At 40.2% G+C, this 23,581-nt stretch overlaps 1 protein-coding gene across 1 annotated transcript; it reads right to left on the bottom strand.

Moving 5' to 3' along the window:
* Positions 1–5,329: 5,329 nt before the first annotated feature.
* On the bottom strand, positions 5,330–22,534 carry LOC139951580 (uncharacterized). Its single transcript, XM_071950540.1, has 15 exons — positions 22,284–22,534; positions 17,809–18,201; positions 16,766–17,131; positions 15,767–16,102; positions 14,921–15,229; positions 13,213–13,474; positions 12,353–12,453; positions 11,724–11,981; positions 10,977–11,087; positions 10,195–10,382; positions 9,031–9,153; positions 8,320–8,431; positions 7,729–7,825; positions 6,510–6,609; positions 5,330–5,873 (listed from the first exon to the last, which is right to left on the bottom strand). Exons 1-15 carry the CDS (start codon positions 22,342–22,344, stop codon positions 5,802–5,804), a joined length of 2,889 nt encoding a protein of 962 aa, XP_071806641.1. The 5' UTR covers positions 22,345–22,534; the 3' UTR covers positions 5,330–5,801.
* Positions 22,535–23,581: the final 1,047 nt, after the last annotated feature.

Raw genomic sequence — 23,581 nt, 5'->3', positions numbered from 1 at the left:
CTGTGAACAATAGCCTAAAGTAAATTTCACTGAAGTTGAATTAAATATTAATTCCCCTCAATATTCCCTTTAAGTATCCAAGTGCTTTTTTTTTAGTTGAGGTACTGGGTGGATTCGTGGTTTATACAACCTTCAAAGATCTTTCAACCCCGTGAGTCAAATAATCACGTCCAATCACAATAAAACTGGTTGGGGGTCGCTCATTTTCACACTTTTATACGACCGAGGTTTTGGCGATCTGGGGTCGAAGGTCGAGAGGGTGATGAGAGAATCTGAACGAGGGACTAGTTTTGTTTATGGTAGCCTGGTTTATATCTGATGTCACACTGAATGGCCCGAGGGCGATGAGAGAATCTGAACGAGGGACTAGTTTTGTCTATGGTAGTCTGGTTTATATCTGATGTCACACTGAATGGCCCGAGGGCGATGAGAGAATCTGAACCAGGGACTAGTTTTGTTTATGGTAGGTAGCCTGGTTTATATCTGATGTCACACTGAATGGCCCGAGGGCGATGAGAGAATCTGAACCAGGGACTAGTTTTGTTTATGGTAGCCTGGTTTATATCTGATGTCACACTTCAAGGGCCCGAGGCTCGTGAATTAATACGTCAGACCCATTCAATACAAAATGTACCTTTGACATCGCATTCATCCCACACAGAGATTCGCAGTCTAATCATACGCATATTATACATATTAAAAAACACTTTATGTACATAAGTTATACAAACAGTTTCTATTTATTTATATATTTATTTGTTTATTTAGGGGCGTATTTTTTTTCTCTTTTTTTCGGACATTTATTTATTTGCTAATTTATTTTGTATTCTTTTTATTTTTCACTTTACCAAGGTTATTTTTTTCTTTGAATGAAACTCTTTTTAAAGCCGAATAAATAAATAAATAATAACAATACAAAATAACAATAACTAAACATTATACAAAATCGCTTGCAGACAAACGACAGTGCAGCTGACAAACGTTACCCTGGACCAATCAAAACACATAATAATAATAATAATAATAATACAAGGTATTTATAAAGCGCTCTAACTAACAGGGGAAAGTACCACAGCGCTGTACACACAAAATAAACAAAGAGCAAAGAATAAATAAAAGCTAGCAAATCAGGTGAACAGGTGGGTTTTGAGAGATTTCTTGAAGGCTGCTAGTGAGCTAGAGTGGCGGATGCTGTGAGGTAAATCATTCCAGAGTTTGGGGGCAGCAGCGTGGAAGCTTTTTTCACCAGTAGTGGTGCGTGTTTTGGGGATGGCAAGTAGTCTGGTGTCAGTAGATGACCGGAGGTATCTGTTAGGTTTGTACAACTGAATGAGATCCGTTAGGTATGAAGGCGCAGAGGCGGTATTGAGACATTTGAAGACCAGGGTAAGTATTTTAAAGTTGATACGGTTGGAGACTGTCAGCCAGTGAAGATCGTGAAGAATGGGAGTGACTCTGTCATATTTCTTGGCCTGGTAGATCAGTTTAGCTGCACGATTTTGGAGCCGTTGAAGGCGTTGACAGTCAACAGATGATATTCCATAGAGAAGAGAGTTAGCATAATCGAGACGAGACGTTACAAGGGCTCTAACAGCAGCATGGCATGTGGGCTTATCAATGTACATTCTTATCCGAGAAAGGTTACGTAGACTGAAATTAACGGATCGGCAAATAGAAGTGACTTGGTCGGACATCCGCATGGCCTGGTCAAACTCCACTCCAAGATTTCTGATATTCGTGGAAGGCTGGATGATTTCGGAGTCTACTTGGAGGGAAACATCAGATAGCGAACTGAGACATCTACTGTTGGCACAGACAAAGAAATCAGTTTTGGAATCGTTGAGTTGAAGCATGTTGCTTAACATCCATTGTTTTATGTCCATTATACATTGCGACAATGTGGAAAGAGCTTGATTGATTTCACCAGGGTTGTTGGGATTAAATTGAATGTACAGCTGGGTATCGTCAGCATAGAAGTGATAGCGAATGTGCTCAAACCGTTCAATAATTGTGGCCAGGGGATAAGTAAATAGGGAAAACAGCTGAGGCCCTACCACAGAACCTTGTGGTAAACCGAACTCCAATACCTGGGGGTCAGATAGCTCACTAGCAACCTTAACTCTATTAGTGCGACCAACAAGGTATGAATGAAACCACTGTTGAACATGACCTGTTAACCCAAAAACATTATATAATCTATCCAAGAGGGAAACATAATCAATGGTATCGAACGCCGCCGACAGATCCAGCAACACCACGAAAACAGCCTGCCGATCATCAAGAGCACGCATTATGTCACTCTTGATTCTCAGCAATGCCGTCTCAGTGCTGTGGCCAGACCTGTAAGCAGACTGAAACTTCTGAAACAACATATTAGTACAAAGATGATCATTGATACGAGTTAAAGCAACCTTTTCAATCAGTTTCGATATAAATGCCAAGTTAGAAACCGGTCTATAGTTCTTGAGATTGTTCACGTCTAGCCCGGGCTTCTTTAGAATGGGAGATACTACGGCTTCCTTGAGGCTCGATGGGAAGGAACCTGTGGCAAGCGAGCTATTGACGATTGAAACCAGAGCAGAGAGGAGAGTCCCGGTATTCAATTTCAACATCCATGTCGGGAGAGGGTCCAGGTCGCATGACTTGCTCGGTGCTTTGCTAATGAGTCTGAGGACCTCGTCCTCATCGGCAAGGGGGAAGTCAGAGAGTTGAGGTACTTGTACTAGGCAATCAGCATGCTGGAGTGAAACGGGTTCAGGGGTGTGGGTGAGTGAACACATGATGTTAGATCTTATTTTGGCAACTTTGTCTTTGAAGAAAGTTGCAAACCGGTTGCTCAATGTTTTCAAGGGTTGGCCAGATGGAAGGGGAGGAGCCCCTTTGTTTAACAGTGAGTTGATAGTTTGAAACACCGCTTTTGTGTCAGCAGATGAAAGATGGGCCTTGAAGTACTTCGACTTTTCATGACGTATGAGCTTGGTAAGTGAGTTGATCTGACTCACATACGCATGGTGGTCATCAGGATGTCTGGTTTTACGCCATTTTCTCTCAAGTTGTCTGCGGTTGCGTCTTGCGAGGTGAATGTCATTCGTATACCAAGGTTGCTGTTGTTTAAACCTGCGTGTCCTTATCTTGACGGGGCAGTGAGCATCAAGAACACCGAGGACAGCGTTGTCATAAAATAAAAGTTGATCACTGGGGCAACTGTCGTATGGAAACAGCTGAAAAGACCGGGTAAGATCATTGGTGAATGAATCAGTGTCGAGGGTGCGGTAGTTCCTAACCTTCGATTGTACCAACTGTCGAGTAGGTTTGGCATGGTCAATGATGCATACAATAACATGATGATCCGAGTAGAGATTATTGACACTGTTACAGTTTTGCACGAGGGTATCCGCTTGACGCGATATCACAAGGTCAAGTGTGTGACCATATTTGTGGGTGGCTCCATAGACATGTTGCTGTAGGTCATGGTCGACAAGCAGTGTGAGAAATTGAGCAACTTCAGGTTTACTTGGGATATCGAGGTGCAGATTGAAGTCCCCTAGTATCAGGTGATTGCCGGAGAGGGGTGAGATCTCAGCCAGAAAATCGTTGAACTCCGACAAAAACTGTGGTGTATTCAGACCGTTCTTTGCGGAGGGGGGCGGTCTGTAGATTGCAAACAACCGAAGCTGTTTAGTAGGGTTGGTGATGTAGGCAAGTTCGAATGATTGAGCTGATGATATGTTGGACTCAGCGAAGGATAAGTTGAGAGATGCCTTGCTGAAGATTGCGATTCCACCTCCAAACGTATCACTGTTACGTGACTTGCTAAGGCAGACGTAACCCGGAGGTGTGGCCTCGCCAATTATCGCACAATCCTCCTTTCTGAGCCATGATTCTGTAATGACCATGATGTCAACGTCATGTTCAAGTATATAGTCACATGTGAGGATAGCCTTATTCCTGACAGAGTTAGCATTCCAGAGGCGGTCGTACTAAAAGCCGACAACGCCGACAACAAGTCCAGAGCGCCGACAACACGCCGCCAACAAGTTTTTAATACCTCAAAAATGGCCAATAAACCATATATATATTACAACTATATGTGTTCTGTAACATAAACGTAAATTTAATGGAAAAACTTCACGAAAAGTGTGTATTTTTTAACCAAATAAAAACTTTACTTGCACGGAAAGCGGTCGGACGCCATCTTGGCTTAAAAACCGTGTTTGGACCAGACCATTATGATACGGGTAGATTTAGATCTTGCCAACAACAGAGGGCGGGCTTCATGTGAAGACCTTCACTGCAGTTTGCACAGTGCATGACGCCCGCCCTCTACTGCTAAATCTGACTTACCCGCATCATAATGGACTGGTCCAAACACGATTTTAAGCCAAGATGGCGTCCAACCGTTTTCCGTGAAAGTTAAGTTTTTTTCCTGGTTAAAAACTCACACTTTTCGTGAAGTTTTTCCATTAAATGTACGTTTATATTACAGAACACACATAGTTCTAATATATCTATGGTTTATTTGCAATTTTTGAGGTATTTAAAACTTGTTGGCGGCGTGTTGTCGGCGCTCTGGACTTGTTGTCGGCGTTGTTGGCTTGTTGTCGGCTTTTAGTAGGACCCTTCCAGAGGTGCACGTTAAGTTTAGTGTAGGTCTCACGGGCAATAGGCGTCAAGTTATTCATGTTAGCACCGGACTGACTAACATGTACACTGATATGTACATCAGGTGTAGAACTGATGCTCGGTATATGATATATTTCCAATGGAGAAAGTTTGGAAGTTACCTGGTTTCGATGCAGTTTGTTACGTCTTATATGGCGTCCAGCTCGCCTACTCCGGTACCGGAAAATACCGAGATCTTTGAGGGTGTTGTACACTGGCGGTGGTATCTCCAATTTGCGGGTATCTTGGTATCTAATGGCAAGCATTTCAGCATGGTTGTACTGCAAGGTGGTGTCAGTAGGTGGTGGCTCCATAGAATTTGGGTGTTGACGCGTGTAAGTCCCATTCATGATAAGGGGCTGAGTGTCATCATCTATTGATACTGTCATTTGCATATGAATGCAAGACTGGACACCCAAGGGTGATAGGGTATACAAGTACCAATACGTCAGAATCCAAAAAGCTGGAGGCAAAATCATGTTGAAAAATACAAGTTCCATATGTCAGATTTCCAAATAGACATAATCACCGGTGTCAGGGTATCACAGGAAGTACATGCACAAATGTTGGGCGCAAAACGAGATCAAAAAAGGATAGAAAATCCAGAAAACTTGAGGAGCACATAGAAGTGGCAGCAGCTCAATCAGCGCCCTCTAAAATTAACACATATATGGAAAGCTTGCGTCACTGCACGTTTATGCAATGAAATCATTGTATATATATTTGGTTTGCGGTAACACCATGTGTGTATCTCTTGCCAGGTAGAGTTTGTTCTTAGAGAACAGTTACGTCTTTCTTTATGCTACTACCGCGGAGTAGATTGTTCGGGTGTTCGGGAGACTTCTCAGTTCTGAAAAGAACTGTCCTGCTTTTTAACTACTACCCGGGCGAATGGTATAGAAAATAGGCTGGGACTACCTACTTAGCTAGGATCGTAATTAACTGTACTACCGCGGAGTCAGTTCTTAAATCGGTCTCAACGTTTCGACTAGCTTGCTCTAGTCATCGTCGGTATAAAGGTGAGGTTACATACCACCATGCAATGCCTCAAATCCGAAATCATTGTATCAATTATAAACATTGGGTCTGTCAACCCAGTGCCTGTATTGCGGATAAAGACCGTGACAAGTCTTTCTCTTTCATAACTTCTCGTCTGGTACGTCCACGTCGTCGTAGATCACCTCGGCCAACTTATCAACACGAATGTATTCCTAATCAACAAACAACAAAAAGGTATACAAATTGATCAACATGATACATTTATTTAGCATTTGGTTATGTATTACCAGGGTACGGCCACACAGCTTACACAGGTTTCCAGAAGGGCACTGCATTAACTACCTACTAAGAGAGCATTTACTTTTAATTGCTGTGTAGGCCCCTACGCGATTTTATTTCAAACAACACAACACCAACATTAAATTGGAGACCACTAAGGACTCGAGGTGGCAGCAGACTTACCACAAGTGAACACATTATTTGGTCTCGTAAATGTGGCCATGCTTAGGGCGGGTCCGAATTGACGGCTTCAACTTTTCTTTTCGATAAGTACACTGTGCTCTTTCACGCGCGTTACACAACACACGGGACCTACAGCGTTACGTCCACTCCGAAGGACGAAGCATTATTGGTTAAAGTGTCTTGCTTAAAGGACACAAGTGTCACGACCGGGACGCTCACCCACACTCTGCTGACCAGAAAAGAAATACCAGAGCTTGCCGGTGCTCTTACCCGCTCTGCCACGACATGTCATCATTTTTTTTCTTTAAACTTCTTTAATTTAAATTTATTTATTTCCATACGTTTATTACTTGACTTTTAACTGTTTATTTACAAAGTATACTCACCTCATTGTAGCTGTGCAATTTCCCCAGCTCCTTCGAAATTTCCGTGAAACTGCTCCGCTCCTGTGGATCTTTTTTCCAGCAACTCAACATGATACGGTATCTGAAAGTATTGTGGTCAAAGTACGAATTGTTTTAGTATCAATCTTTGCAAGAAACAAACATTCTGGAAGTGAAATCAATTCAGTAACATTTATTTTAATGCTGTCATACAGTACGTCGAAATTACAAAATGCAATAGTGAGATAATTTGATAGTTGGTAAATACTCAAAATAATTGTTATGATAACAATTTACTTGGTAACGAGCAATGGAAAGGTTGAGAAACGGCTCCCTCCGAAGTAACGTTGTTTTCGAGAAAGAAGTTATTTTCCACTAAACTATTTTAATTTGGTTTCGAGACCTCAAATTTAGATTTTGAGGTCTCGAAATCAAGCATCTACCGAAGGGTCTTTAAATCGTTGTGGTATTCGTTGATATTGATTCAAACTAGAATTGCACCTTTAAAGGGACACACCGGCTCACCGTTTACGCAATTTAGGGGTGTAGAATCATAAATAATGTTTTTATAGATGGTTGCTGTAAAAACAATCATCAAAATGTCACGTATTTAGCGAAAAATGATTTTAAAAAACCAAAGCGGCCATATAACAAGCTTCCATTACACGGACTCTTTGAATGTGAATGAATCTTACGTTAGATTTTTCACCATTATTTACATTTTGTAGCGATAATTTGAATACATGATCTTTTTCGTCAATTATTCGTAAATAATTTTGTAAAAAAAAAATTTAAAAATGGATTAAGTAAGTTTCTTTTAGACGGCTGAAAGTAAAACTAGCCGGGAAGGTCACGTGATTGTTTGCACCACTTTTTGGTAAGAACAATCACGCGACCTGCGTTTTTGTCTTAAAATGCTCAAAAACGGCTAAATTTGATGATGTTTTTTAAGGACTGTTCTTCTTCATTCCTGGAAGACCGTTGAAGTCATATGTTAGTCTATTTTGTAGCCCAAATAGCCCAATTCGGCCGGTGTGTCCCTTTAAGCGAGATGAGTACACCGATATGCCTCAAAGCTCAGCTGGTAGAGCATCTCCCCGGAGTGTCAGGGGTCTTGGGTTCAAATCCCAATGAGGACCCATTTCTCCAATCCCATGTTTGTAAATGATTTACTTACAGAAATAAAGATTCGATAATTTCAAGTTATTTAAAGTGAACTCACAGTTGTTGCTTGCAGCACGCTGGTTTGGGCATACGATACCCCGATCTTAGCTTACTCAACATCGTCTGAATCCCAAGAAGTGGATATGGCCGGGCACCTATACATAAACAAAGGTTTGAATAAAAACACCCAATTCTGCAGCGATGTATAATCACTTAACGGTTCACCTAGGCCAGGCCATTGGAAACGTAAGATTTATATAAATGACTAGCGAGGAACACTTAGGGCCATTCCACACGAGGCAATTAACAGACTACCAGTTCCAGGCAATCTCCATAAAGAAAAAGCATTCACATTGCAATGTTCGCCTATCGCTCTTATGGACCGATAAGACAATGTTTTAAATTTGACTCATGTGCTACCAAGGTGATCATGTGCACCATACAAGTGGTTGCCTCAAAGTTGCCTGCAAAAGTTGCCTTGTGTGACGAGACCCATACACTGCAAACAAACTGGGAGTGCCACTACGGCATGGGTGTTGTCACATTATAAAACTAAGCAGTCCCGATCCCTCAAAGCACAAGCAAATAAAACAAAAAAGTAAAACAAATACTGAAAATTCTTTTGAAATAGTGTTATTATAATTCTCACCAAAGGTAACGATCTCCCACAGCAGGATCCCGAAAGACCATACGTCACTCTTTGTTGTGAACACGTCATCGACTAGTGATTCTATGGCCATCCAGCGAATGGGCAGAGGTCCCTGTCAAACACAACAATTCAAATAATATTAATTTAACTGAAGACAATACCCAAGTGTGTGTCTGTGGGGGGGGGGGGGGGGGCACTGAAACACCAAATCGACATGTAAGGCTTCTGTCTGGGTGTCGAACCGGGGTCCACAGAGGTGAAATGAAATGCTGGGACAGGAACCACTGAGCAAACCTGACTTCCCTATATAACAAGATGAATAGGAAACAACAAGAAATGTTCAGTTTCAGATGTGGGAGAAAGAAAAAAAAAAAAAAAAAAGTGGGAAAACCTACGCAATTAGGTCAGGGCTGAAACCCAATCCACTTTGGTCTGATGTGGGATTCGAACCGGGGTCCACAGAGGTATGAAGGGCACAAACAAAAACCACTGAGGCAACCTGATAACAAGATGTCATGCAAACAATGTGCAATCGTTTTTTTTTCACTATTTATCGAGTGACCCAGATGGGCGATCAATCTCAAACTTCTACAGGTTTGTCAGTTTATGTATATGATGGGTTACATGAAGTGCCTACACTGTCAGCAACTGTTTTGTTAGCAATACAAAATAAAAAAATCTGTAATGTTTCTTTAAACAAAGGGGACACACCTGTGATTGTCGCTGGTAGATGCGGACATTCATGACGTCGCGGGCCAGTCCAAAGTCAGCCACCTTACAGACCATGTCTTCACTTACCAGAACGTTACGAGCAGCCAGATCACGATGGATACACTGAGGGATCAAAACAAATGGAAAACACAATTTAAACCATTTTCTTCCCGTCATTATGGGGTGTAAAACATTGGTAATGATTAAGTGCCACGTTTCTTAGAAAATATGTTGGGTATATTTGAACGTTTCATTCGTCCTTCGGATGGGACTGCCGAAAAGAGAAGCGGTTCGCCCCGGTGTTCCTGGCTGTGGCTGCTGAATGCATCGTACACACTGTAAACCCTTGTAAGGTGCTGCATAATTGGGTATTAGAATTCATAACTTGAATAACGTCTCTTTCTGTAAAAATGTATATTCTAAGCGCCTTCAGTCCCTTGTTGGTAAATACGTGCGCCGCTTGTAGAAGACTTCGCCAATATTATACTGTTATAAAATGAACTGGAAAAAAAACCACCACCAATGTATAATTATCTTGATGAGTTTACAACAAATTGATTTAACACAAATATTTTACATTTGTTTTATTGATTTCATTTATCATGTCTCAATCAAAAGCTTGTCAAGCATTTGACGGTTTCTGTTTGGGGGATTTACAACAAAGGGCGCCACCAATAGTTTGTATCGGATAGGTCTTTTTCAAAAAGGGAGTCATGACAATTTGAAAGGAAATGTCAGTTTTGTATCTGTATATGTATCTGCATTATTCATTCAATATGGTTGTCGCTGTATGTTTGGTGCTAGTGAAGACCAGCGTAACAATGTTTCAGTACGCACATTAAGATGTTTTTTGTTTTTTTTAACAAATGAGATTATAGCTATCATCTGCTTACGTGTCTAATACCCGCCACCCTCCGAGTGCGCAAGAATAGACTTTTAATCACATGGTGTGGCCATCTTGATTTTACTCCAATATCAGACCCATTGTAATTAACCAAACAGAGGCACGAAGAAACAACTAGCCTGGAACCATGTGTTTGCAATGACCATTATGTTTCATTACAGCTGGATTCATGGCCGGAACAAGATGGCCCTAACATCCCGATAAAGGACTTTAATGACCTCTAATGAAGCGAACTCTAATGTCGTATATGAACCAGTTACATTTTGAGAAGATAAAAACTCCATTCCACTGGCCACATCTTTGGCAAACTTGACGAATGTCTTTGAAGGGTTTTCCTTCAGGCCAGGAAGGTCCGTGGGCGCTGAACCCATCACGGCTGTTTTACAGGATCCTAGTAACGTTTTCAAGTCACCTCTGGACATGTACTCCACTATAACATAAATGGGATCTGTTTCCAAAGTGAAGAAAAACAACAACAACAATGATACATAAATCAAAATTATTATTAGAGACACTGGACACTTTTAGTAATTGTCAAAGGCCAGTCTTCTCACTTGGCGTATCTCAACATAATTATGCACAAAATAACAAACCAGTGAAAATTTAAGCTCAGTTGGTCGTCGAAGTTGCAAAATAACAATGGAAGAAAAAACACACATGTCAATCGAAGTTGTGTGCTTTCAGATGCTTGATTTCGAGACCTCAAACTCTAATTCTGAGGTCTTAAAATCAAGTTCGTGGAAGATCACTTCAGAGGGAGCCGTTTCTCACAATGTTTGATACTATCAACAGCTCTCCATTGCTTGTTACAATTAATTAAGTTATTATGCCAACATTTATTTTGAGTAATAACCAATGGTGTCCACTGCCTTTAAACCGGACATGTTTGGTAATTACTCAAAATAAACATTGGCATGAAAACTTCCGTGGAAACGAGCAACGAAGAGCAACGGAGAGATATATAAACATTGTTAGATTATGCTTTTCAACAACTGAAGTCAAGTTTGATTGAGAGCAAAACTATTGTGTACGTGCATCTTACCAATCTTCGTACAGTGTCCAAGCAATGTGATTATGTTTGGATGTGGGCCAAGTTTCTTCATGAGACGCAACTCTTCAAGAAGTTCACCTCTTGCAGATTCATCCGCATCCTCTGAAAATGAACCCCACAGATGTACTCTAACCAATTAAACTCAACAGTTGTACATCAACAGTTTTTATACCCCAATGTTGTACTCCCAAAAAATTAATACAAACATAATACACTGTGGGATCCCAACAAATAAACCCATACTTTTTACTCCAACACGGCCCAACTGTTTAACTCCATCATATACATCCCAGTCTTGTACAATCCAACAAATAAACTCCACTTTTACTCCAACAAATATACCCATACACTGTATTCCAACAAATAAACCCATACACTGATTCCAACAAATGACCCAAACGTTTCACTTCAACAAATAAATGCTATCGTCCTAACTCCAACAAATCCATCCCAATCCCAACGTTGTACAACAAATAAATCCTAACATGTTACCCCATCAAACAAACACCATAGTTCAACTGCAACAAATATACCCAAACCAAATAAACCCCAACGTTTTACTCCAACAATATAGATACCAACGTCACCCAAACAAAATTTACCCCAACAAGTATTAACGAACGTTTTGCTTCAACAAATAAAGTAAAATTTGAAACAAGTAAATCAAAATTTGAAGAAAAAAAACCCCCAAAACACAATTATAGACATTACCATGATGTGACATAACTGAAATGTTACCTTTGAGAGTTTTAACAGCTACTTTCTTACGTTCCCCGGAGCTATCAATCCCAAGAGCTGTCCCCTGTAGAACTCTCCCAAAGGCACCTCTGCCAAGTTCCTTTTCAATCCAGATTCGATGTCTTGGAAATTTGAGGCTAGGGCCAACGTTGTGATATTCGTTGATGAAGGAGAGTCTTGGAGAGAGACTGGTAACTGTGTCATGTATCTCAGTCACATAGGATCTAAGCCCATCTGTTTCCCTCAGATGAATATTATCTGAAGTAGAAATACAGGACGTTTGGATTCGGTTTTATTTTTATTTGATGATCTTCCCATCAAGGGAACTCGGCAAACTCCAACAAGGGGATATAAACACCAAGCTGGCAACAACCAATCTCTCTCATACAAATATTAGTTTAACGTCTATGATTATGAATTGCACAAATCAAGAAATTGTGATTCGGTAACTAGACATTAATATTTATTCTAGTCATTGTGAAATCAGCGGTAAGCTGGGGATTCGAACCCACAACCTTGTGATTGCATGACCAGCAATCTAAACACTTGACCACGGTGATTAAGACGTTTTAAATTCCTATTTTTTGCTAAGCAGAAAACTGTATGTACAATAGTTTCATGTTATTTACCACTGGGATGTTCATTCTCTAGTTCGCCAATAGATGTATCGCTGCCGGTTTTCTGTAGACGAGTGTTCTCTTCTTGGAATTTGTTTGGTTCCAAATATGCCCTTTCAAAGAAATAAAAATAAACAATGTTTAATTCAGAACAATACAGTGACAGTCACAATAAGGTTGGGCATTTTAGGCATGTGAGGTTTGACATATTATGACGTCAACCTCTCGATGGGGCAAAAGGAGGTAACTCTAGTTAAAAGGAGTTGTTTTCTTTAGGTAGCCTGAACATTTGACGTCACACCTCCAGGCACGTGAATAACGCCAGAGAGTCACGTGGCCCTCTATGTATACCATTGATATCATCGATGGTACTGAATGGTATACCATTGGCTCTGACAATGGTGTTCAACGGTATACCGTTGATATCACCAAGAGTGGTATACCATTGGCAGAGTCAATGGTGTTGAATGCTATACCATTGGCCCATACCATTGTATTGACTGATATACCATTGGCAGAACCAATGGTGTTGAATGCTATACCATTGTACTGCATTATATACCATTGGGTTTTGAATGGTATACCATTGGCTAGACCAATTTAAATGGTAAACCATCGATATCACCAATGGTACTAAATGAGTTTTGAATGGTTTACCAATGGCTGGACCAATGGTGTTCAATGGTATACCATTGATATCACCAATGGTACTGAATGGTATACATTGGTAGAGACAAGAGGAAATTTTAGTAAAGTGTTCTGCTCAAGTGTCACGACGGGATTCGAACCCACACTCCGATGACTTAACCATCAGAACTAGATTTTGATGCTCTTAACTACTCGTCCACGAAAACATTTTAAAACGCCCTTACCCGTCATCGTCACCAACATCTACCGTGGAACTGGCACAAACTGCGGTAGTCACTGCTCTCTGTTTGGTGCGTGTTCTTATTTTCATTCCCGCGTAAATGCTCAACAAGATCACAGCCAAAAGCGCCACCAGCGGTCCTGCTATCCATGTGATAATCCGAGTTAAGTTAGGATTCTCCCCCATCTGTTCACCAACCGCTGTTGACAAAGCTCCAAGCTGCTCGACATTTTCTGTTGACACATTTTCTACCTGTTTATCATCCTCTGTTGGCAAAATATAGATCATTTCAAAAGCACAATTTGAATGGATAAAATTGGTGATGCCTTCACATTGAAGACAGTGGGCGACATGATTGTAATATTTGTTTTAATAGTATGCCAGACACACAAGTCGCCAGACACACAAAGCATGGAGGCCACTTCAAGGTGTTGGCTACAACTATTTTTTTCCAGAGGCCGTTGCCACCAACTCCTCGGGCTGAAACAGGGTTACCCCCTTCTCAGTCCATTGGATGTAGGCTTAGGTATCATCCATCCAGGAGCCGGGCTGGTAGAGCAGAAAGCACTATACCTCCCAACTTAACGAAGCAATCATAGTGTCTTGCTTAAATGCAGTGGACACTATTGGTAATTACACACAAAATTTATTAGCATAAAACCTTACTTGGTAACGAATATTAATTATTAATTGTTTTTAATAAATAACCAATAGTGTCCACTGCCTTTAAAGATATTCAAACTAGCCTTTTGTTTGACTTGTTGGTGACACATAGTTAGTTACGTTGATTGCAATGGACAGAGTCAACGATTGGGCGAGAACCTGTCCCTATGACGTACACACCACGTGATATTCACCGTCACGGATACTGTTCGGAGGCAATATCATCGTGCTTATTGTATCCATTGTGTGTCGATCGTCGGTGCTTTGTCGAACAGTCTGTACGTTTTCTTGGTAGGTGGTGTTTCCGATGTACCAGAGAAGGTCGACACCTGGTCTGGCTCCAATGGCTGTACATACAAACGTGTTTGCTGCAGACCCATTCAGATAAAAAGGCGCGTCACCTAGGAGGTGACGTCAAAAGAACCGGCACGTCAGAGGATGACGTCACGTGAACCGGCACGTCAGAGGATGATGCCAGAACCGGCGCACCAGGGGATGACGTCGCGGGAACCGGCACGTCAAAGGATGACATCAAGTGAATCGGCTGGTCATAGGATGAAGTCACGTAAGCAGGCGCACCAGGGGATGACGTCACGTGAATCGGCACGTCAGAGGATGATGCCAGAACCGGCACGTCATATGATGACGTAACGTAAGCCGGCGCACCAGGGGATGACGTCACGTGAACCGGCACGTCATATAGGATGACGTAACGAAAGCCTGTTTACCAGGAGATGACGTCACGTGAATTTGCACGTCAGGGGATGACGTCACACCATTTACAGATATTGTGATACCCTTAACAGCAACTTGAGAAAACAAAATAATAAAGTTAGAGGGCCATGGGTGCATTTCACAAACAGTTAAGACTAGTCTTATCGTCTTCAGATTTTAATAACTCCTATAGGACTTGTGAATTCGACCCCAGCTTTACAAAGCTGATCAACTACTACATCAGTTGTCGCTCAGTTGTCATTTTAAAGAAAGGGCCCTGATTTGAACAAAAATAAAGAAATTGCCCAAGAAATAAATAACGAGTTTACAACTACCTTCCACGTTCAGCGTTGCTTCTCGAATCTCGCCATTTATCTGACACGTGTAGATCCCTGCATCCTCAGGCTGTGCATTGGTGACGAGGAGATCCATCTGACCAATGCAACGATCGGTACTGTTAATATCAAAATTATCGTATTTTGCGTCATTTCGCAAGATGCTTTGAAACGCAGCAAAGTTTACATTGTTGTTTACCCAGGCAGAGAAGCTAATTGGTACACAATATCCTGCTCTGCATGGCAAACTGACTGTGGCGTTCGTCATGACTGTGACGTCACTCGGTCCGGTGAAGTTCCCAATATCCCCTAAATGCGGGAAAAAAATAATATTATATTAATAATGCTTTACAACAAAGCAACAACGCAATGCCGCGTCTAAGCCTCGCTAGCTCAGCTACAAAATAATCTCTGCAGTGGCCGCCATCTTTAAAGGCACTGGACACTATTGGTAATTTGTTGGCAAAGATCAGTCTTCTCACTTGCTGTATCTCAACATATGCATACAAAAAACCTGTGAAAATTTGAGCTCAATCGGTCGTCGAAGTTGCGAGATATTAATGAAAGAAAAAAAACACCCTTGTCGCACCATGGCCACACGAAGTTGTGCGAATTCGTGGAAAATTACTTCTTTCTCGAAAACTACGTCACTTCAGAGGGAGTTGTTTCTCACAATGTCTTATACTATCAACCTCACCCCATTACTCGTAATCAAGAAAGGTTTTATGATAATAATTATTTTGAGTAATTACCAATAGTGTCCACTGCCTTTATTACCAAGTAAAGTTTGTATGCTAACAATTATTTTTGAGTAAATGCCAATACTGTACAGTGAATTGTACTAACCTTGTACGATCACAGTAACGCGTCGAGAGTAGTGGTTAAGAATTTGCTGGCCGGAAACACGGCATTCGAGCTCATATATCTCGTTGCATCCTCGTCCGGAGAGACTCAACACCCCAATCGTATCAGTTGTGTTCACATTAATGCCGGTCACTCGTGTAGTTTCGGTACTGTTCATGATCTTAGACGTGTTGCTGTCGTACCAAGTAACTGATACTGAAGGTCTGGCCCCCAAAGCAGTGCAATTAAGTGTCACTCTATCCGATTCTGCAACCACAACAGGTGTGTCAGCATTTGCCAGTTCACCATCAACCGTAACAGTAATATTTTTCACATCACCTACAAAATGATGAGCACTAAAGTAAGCAAAGTCAGTGTGAAATGTTTTGCATAATTTCATCATAAACATGGCTGAGTATTGAGAGAGTTACAAACGCATTTGGATATATCTTTGGTCACGTGGTAGCTGGACGCCATTTTGTGTTCAAATATATCACAACCCATTTGCATTCTATACGTTTGTTTTTCTTTACCGAAATACGACTCTAATCGCAAGGTGTCGCAACTTTCTCAACACACAGCTCTGCGGATATTCAACAAAGCGCGCCACCGATAGCTTTCCATGGAGAGGTCACATTCAAAGATGGCTCTGAACCAAACGGGTACTCTTAATAGCTCAATGCAATCTCACCCCGGTATGGATCTCTATTGCAACGTCACAGCCCGAGTTTTTGCCAACCGAGGTTGGACAACTTTGGAAAGCCATAAATGCAAAACAAAAATAGATGGCCACAGTTTGTAACAATATGTCACACAACTATTCAAAAAAAGTTTTGAATTAGTTGAAAACAAAGCAACTAAGTGGAGTGGAGATACTTTATCATTTGGAAATTTCTCAAAAACTACGTTTTTACTTCAGAGGGAGCCGTGCTCTCCATTGCTCGATAGCAAGTAAGTTTGTACGCTAACAATTATTTTGAGTATTATAGAGTCCTCTCTTACCATAAACATAAAGCCTCACACTGATGGAAATACCCGGATGTCCTTCACTGTTTGAAGCTTGACACTCTAGTAGTTTACCGTGAAGGGACCAAGTTGCCGTTAATTGAGTCTCACTTGTACTAGTTGTTAAACCAGCCATACCAACATCGTCTCGGCTGCTATACGTGATTTCTGACAGGCCACGCCCATCAATCAGCCAACTAAATGACGCCCCAGGATTAATGCTTGGTACTGAGCAGTTGAATGTTCGAACTTCTCCCTCCACCAGATGGGAAATATCGTCATCTCCCTCCACCAGATGGGAAATACCATTAGATGAAGCGTACATTTCCGTCGAGTCCGATAGAGTGATACTAGATGGGAGAACTAAAATAAAAAGAGAACTTTTAATGAAGACGTCATCTAAAACAGCGGCTTCGGCTTTTGGCTACGGCTGACTTTGCTTCAATATACCGTTAGAAAGTACGTGTTTTTTGTTCTCTTTCTAGCAGTAAAGCCACTGATCTCCATAGAGATCAGTGGCTAAAGCAATGTACGTTAGACCAAAGTGGTACCTATTATAGGATCAAGGTCGGGTGGCGACTAAACTTGACTAGATTGACTACTAACCAGAAACCATTCAACAAAGGGAAATTTCCTTAATCTGACCATGCACAACAGGAGCATTTCGTAGACTAATGGTCAATTCGAGGAGCTACGTCACAGTTTCTGGCCATGTCTAGTCGCTCACCCGAATTTGCTCCAAAATGTTCGATTTCGCGCGAGACTCGCAACAATATAAAACAAAGAAGAAATTTAGTGAAGTCAAAAAGAAATATTTGCAAATTTGATTCACTCGGCTATGGTGTTCACAGGCCTACTTGACCTGTAATGCTAACAGAGATAACAATACATTATTATTTGTATTTATTCGGCATAAAAACACATTCAAAATACAAACAAAAACAAAACAAAAGCCAGGGAATTATGCCTGGAATAAAACAAAAAAGCTATGATGCTCTATAAGAATGTCGCCGTAGGACTCATCGAATGGAACTACTTACCGTTCACAAGCAGTTGTGTGTTGCTTTTACCGTACTTCCCTAACCTTTCATCAGTAATCTTTCTGAACTGAACAAAACATTGATAGATGTTGTTATTGTCTGAACGAAAACGAACCGAAGTAATGGTCAGAACACTTCGATTCATTGTAGAATCCATAGCGATACGGTACCTAGACGCCGCGTCACTTGTCAAATACGGAGCAGGGTCTCCTTTGTCGAAGCTTGACAAGAAGATGTTAGAATCTTGTTCTTGAATGTAATTGCTCCAGGTGAGACTGCCAAATGTGTATGTCTCATCGGAGATACCGTAGTTACATGTAATGCTAGTAGATGTTCCATCAGTTACAGTAAGTGTAGGTTGCATTGTGACCGTCACATGTTGGCAATCTGAAACTGTTACAAAAGGAACAAAGGGTCAATTTAAATTCCAATTTGGGTTGAGCAAATAACAATTTTGACAAGCGGGAGTTCAATGCAAAACAGTCTTTTCCATTGTATATTATAATTTTCTGTCCTGTAAAAAGGCTATTGGTTCCAACCATTCACGTTTTTTTTTACGACAATGGAAAATAATAACAACTATGATCAGCTTAAAGGCACTGGACACCATTGGTAATTGTCAAAGACCAGTCTTCTCACTTGATGTATCTCATAATGCACAAGTAACAAACCTGTGAAAATTTGAACTCAATTAGTCGTCGAGGTTGCGAGAGAATAATGGAAGAAAAAACACCTTTGTCTCGAAATCAACTCAAATATTGTAGTGAGAACAATATAACTGAGTCTTTCTCAAGAACTACGTCACTTCAGTAGAGGGTGCTGTTTCTCGCATAGTTTTATACTATCAACTGCTATGCCACCCGCTCATCGTACGACAAAACACTTCTTCACCTCACCAAAACTAAATCACGCGCAGGAGATCATGCCTTTCAAGCCGCTGCTCCCCGGCTCTGGAATTCCCTTCCCCGTAACATCCGGGAAGCCAACACACTGGAACGGTTCAAAATATGCTCAAAACCCATTTATTTGTTTAAAGGAACACGTTGCCTTGGATCGGACGAGTTGGTCTATGAAGAGCGTTTGAAACCGTTTGTTATAAAATGCATATGGTTATAGAAAGATGTTTTAAAAGTAGAATATAATGATCCCCACAAGTATCGCTCAAAATTGGACGGTTTTCATTTTACGTCGCGAACTGACACGGTCGGCCATTTATGGGAGTCAAATATTTGACTCCCATAAATGGTCGACCGTGTTTATCGACGAGGTAAAACGAAACCACGCAATTTCGAGACATATTTGTGTAGATCATTGTATTCTACTTTTACAAAATCTTTCTAACCATACTGATTTTATAACAAACGGTTACAGAACGCTTTTCAAAGACCGACTCGACCGATCCAAGGCAACGTGTTCCTTTAATCTGGCCATCTTTTGTTTTTGCTTGTACTGTTTTTTGATTGTATTTTTGTCTTTGCATTGTTTGTTTTTGTGTATATTGTTAAGCGCTCCGTTCTTCGTGGGGCGCTATATAAATGCTTTCATTATTATTATTGCTCGTTACCAATTAAGTTTTTGTGCAAACAATTGTTTTGAGTAATGACCAACAGTGTCCGACGCCTTTAGAGGCACTGATGGCAATATTGGTAATTACTCAAAATACGTTGAGATACACCAAGTGAGAATACTGGTCTGTGACCATCACCAAAGGTGTCCATTGCCTTTAAGGAGGAAAGTTAAACTGTTTAACTTAAACAAGGAAACTTGTTCACCAGCTACAAATAACTACATACAAGTTATGAACAAAAACAGAAAGAGATTACGCACCTTTCTTTTCAAAAGTGTGTGATGTATGGAATTTGCTAGTTGTTGCAAACTCAATTTTCAGACACGGCAACAGTTGTCAGTTATGGGTTAAAAATGGCACTGTGAATACACAAATGCCTATAGTAAACACAAAGAAAATTCTATTCCTTCCCATGTGATATCACAGGAATGAAAGTTTATGCTTTCCTGAACTTCAGATGATCCCTAAGCGAAACGAACTGAAGCACGCCATAATTGATCACTTTCAATTCAATTCAATTCAATTCAAAAATGGTCTATTAAAACATGGTCTAAAAAACTGAATTGCACATGTCAACATCAAAATATATCCCTTGGAATAATACCGCATTTCCTGATTTGTGTTAATTGTTTTTGCAAGGAATGTTTCACTTTCAAAGATGGCCATTGAATTCGTGTTGTCGGTTTGGTGTTTTGCTGTTTGTTTGCTGGTTTGTTTAGGGTGTTTTAACGAATGATACAGCATTGTTGAGAAACAAAAGCGTGAAGATCACAGAATTATATCAAACTCACACGGTCTAATGATGATGATAGTAGAAAACATCCATTGAAATATTTCTGTCTGAAAATAATGTCATATTTGTTGAGAAATAACTTATCTAGTTTCGCGTTTGGAGTTTATCGCTCAGTGAGCGTTTTATTCATTTTCTTTTTGCATCGATGTCATGCAAATTGTGTAATCGGTTTTTCACTTTTCTCTCGTCATCCAGATGGCAGATTGATCTCAAACTTCTACAGGTTTGTCAGTTTACGTATAAGGTGGATTACATAAAGTGCTTACACTGCAAGCAAATGTTTTGTAGCAAACTTACACTGCAAGCAAATGTTTTGTATACAAAACAAAAACCAATTCTTTAAGTTCCTTTAAGAAGAAGAAAAGTTGAACAAGAAAACGAGAGTATAAACATGCAAAGATTCATTACATGAATATTTACCACTTTTTTGGTCCAGTAATCCATCCTTTCATACTGAACATCCTTTGTCCTAACCACTTTACTCCTTAACCACCGATTGTTCTAAAATAGAAACTTTGATTGGCTAGAATTTTCCCGTTTTTTTTTGGATCCTTCCCTTAATCCCTCCTCTTTTTTTCTATGAATGGATGTAATAATAATAATGATAATAATGAAAACTTATAAAGCGCACAAATCCATAAAAGTGCTCATGGCGCTAAAAACAAACAATAACATTAAATTATATACCATAACACAAAATTCAAACGTAAGCCTTAGTTGAGAAAAAATCTAGAACATGTGGCATAGAAGTACTGTACAAACGATCCTAGAAGACTGACATCTTGCTGCATTGAGTTCGATTACCTCTTGCACGACACAAATTGTGGATCGATTTCACAAAGAGTTAGGTGGAGATATTAAAAACGTATGGTTAGTCCTAAGTTAGGACGAGTAACTCGTCCTAACTTGAGATATGACTAGTCTGTAACTCTTTGTGATATCCACCCCGGGTACCAACATAAGAGTTACCCATTTGGAACGGTAACTAAAGAAATCCAACGTGCAAAAGAAGACTTCTTTTGGGACTTTTAAGTACTAAAGATGCTAAGTTGTTGAATTAAAAATGGCAATTGTAGATTCGGAAGACAACCCTATTGGGAGTCGATAAATGCCACCCCCCCCCCCTCCCCAACCCCATAAAGCACCGCACATAGTTATCAAGTGAATCTTGTTTTTTTCAACCGATTGTTTTAATTCGTAGTAGCCTACATACAGTACAACTATACAATGAGAATTTCATTTCAAAAGGTGGAAGCTATTTGAGATAATTGCCGAAATCCAGAGAGCGGTTTATGTCCACGCAGGAAGAATAACCTGTTAATAGAACACACAATCAAAAACGTTTCTGACAGTAACGTTTCTCAAACTCAAATTTTAGTGGGTACCAAAACTTATATCTTCGATCAAAACCACACTGTTCAAAGTTATTTTAATCTAAAAGTGTTTTACACAAATCGGAAAATGCTAAAGGCTATACCTTTATAAACCACATCAGTAATTTATTTCATTTAAAGGCAGTGGACACTTGTTGGTAACTACTCAAAACAATTATTAGCATAAAACGGAAAATGCTAAAGGCTATACCTTTATAAACCACATCAGTAATTTATTTCATTTAAAGGCAGTGGACACTTGTTGGTAACTACTCAAAACAATTATTAGCATAAAACCTTACTTGGTGATGAGTAATGGGGAGAGGTTGATAGTATAAACATTGTGAGAAACAGCCCCTCTGAAGTAATGTAGTTTTCGAGAAAGAAGTAGTTTTCCACGAATTTGATTTTCATACCTCGGATTTAGAATTTGAGGTTTCGAAATCAAGCATGTGAAAGCACACAACTTCATGTGACAAGGGTGTTTTTTTTTATTATTAATATCTCGCAACTTCGACGACCAATTGAGGTCAAATTTTCACAGGTTTGTTATTTTATGCATATATTGAGATACAGCAAGTGAGAAGACTAGTCTTTGACAACTACCAATAGTGTCCAGTGTCTTTAATTTGTAACAGAGTGCACTCTTTAAAACTCACTCGAGAGATGACCAAACGCAAAGCTTCCCTTTTACCTGTAAAATAACGTGATGTCTATATTTATTTATGAAATTGCAACTTACTCTGAGAAAACCTGCACAAAGATAAGATGAAGAAAACACAATGAATCGACTGAAGCCCCATATTTCAGTTCTTTACGGAGACCGAAAATAACTTGAAGTATACGTCATCTTTTTAGTTGTTTATACAGGTATGTACGTGAAGAGAAAATCGCAGTGGGAACAGTATTCAGAAAAGTTGTTCTCCAAGTTTCGTTGTATATCAATTTGCCTTTTTTGTTAGGCCTATATTTAACGATATGAAACGATTAAGGTTTTTCTCCTTTCCATACTATAGGGCATACTTCCTTGTAAAACCGTTTTCAAATCGATAGTATTTTTAGTATTTTGAAACACATGAAAGTAAAACCATGATGTATTAATAAACATATTCAAATCGAATCTTAACGTCACCATTGAGAGCCAATCAGATTGGTTCTCGGTAATGTCCCCCACCCCCCCCCCCCCCCCCCGCTCACTTTCAGGCGTTGAATCGATTGGTGCGCTGTAGGTATACAGAGTACCGAGGCTGCACGCGTGCCAACTCCAACTATGAAAGTAAAACTTTGATTTTATACAAAATGTATAAGCAGATGTATTAAAAAAGGAATCTTAATGCATGTTTGATTAAAGCCATTGGACACTTTCGGTATTAAACAGTAATTTTCAAGGCCCACACTTCGTGTATCACAACTTATATATAAAATAACAAACCTGTGTAAATTTAGGCTCAATCGGTCATCGGAGTCAGGAGAAAACGGAAAACACACCCTTGTTTCCGCACGTTTCGCCGTGACATGACTTTAATAATAAATCCGTAATTCTCGATATCGAGAATTTGTATTGTTTTGATGTTTTCTCAAAAAGTAAAGCATTTCATGAAATAATATTTCAAGAGAAGTCTTTCGCCATTACCTTCTGTACACCCTGTAAATTATTTGTAAATCTGTGAACTTTTAATTTTTTTCTGTACCGAAAGGGTCCAATGGCTTTAAGGTAGAAGTGAAAGTGATAGGTACTTAATGCTGTTTATTATCTATTATTAGGATTACAAACAATAAAACTTATTATGCCACCCCTTGCAAGTATACTGCCTGCTCATTGGTTTAGAGCGCGTCACATGACATGTCTTAGTTTTGCTAGACGACGGCCGTGTGATAGTGCGTCGGTTTGCCATGCGCTAGTCCGAAGACTAGCACACGGCGCCATGTGCTAGTCCGACCATGGTCCGACAGACTAGCACACGGCGTGCAGTACCCAGACGTCCGTTGCGTGTACGAGAATGATAAATTAATAGTCTGTAACCATTTCGGATTGCACGA

Source organism: Asterias amurensis, chromosome 19, assembly GCF_032118995.1.
Source record: "Asterias amurensis chromosome 19, ASM3211899v1".
In the NCBI taxonomy this organism is placed as follows: Eukaryota; Metazoa; Echinodermata; class Asteroidea; order Forcipulatida; family Asteriidae; genus Asterias; species Asterias amurensis.
Note: the sequence above shows the minus strand (reverse complement) of the source record. Positions and strands in the feature narration are given on the sequence as shown.

Coding starts and splice junctions, on each gene's coding strand:
- LOC139951580 (XM_071950540.1), bottom strand. CDS start 22,344: ATGGGGCTTCAGTCGATTCATTGTGTTTTCTTCATCTTATCTTTGTGC. Junction 18,202..22,283: donor TTTGTGCAGGTTTTCTCAGA/GTAAGTTGCAAT, acceptor CTTTTGTAACAG/TTTCAGATTGCCAACATGTG. Junction 16,103..16,765: donor TGTGAGGCTTTATGTTTATG/GTAAGAGAGGAC, acceptor ATCATTTTGTAG/GTGATGTGAAAAATATTACT.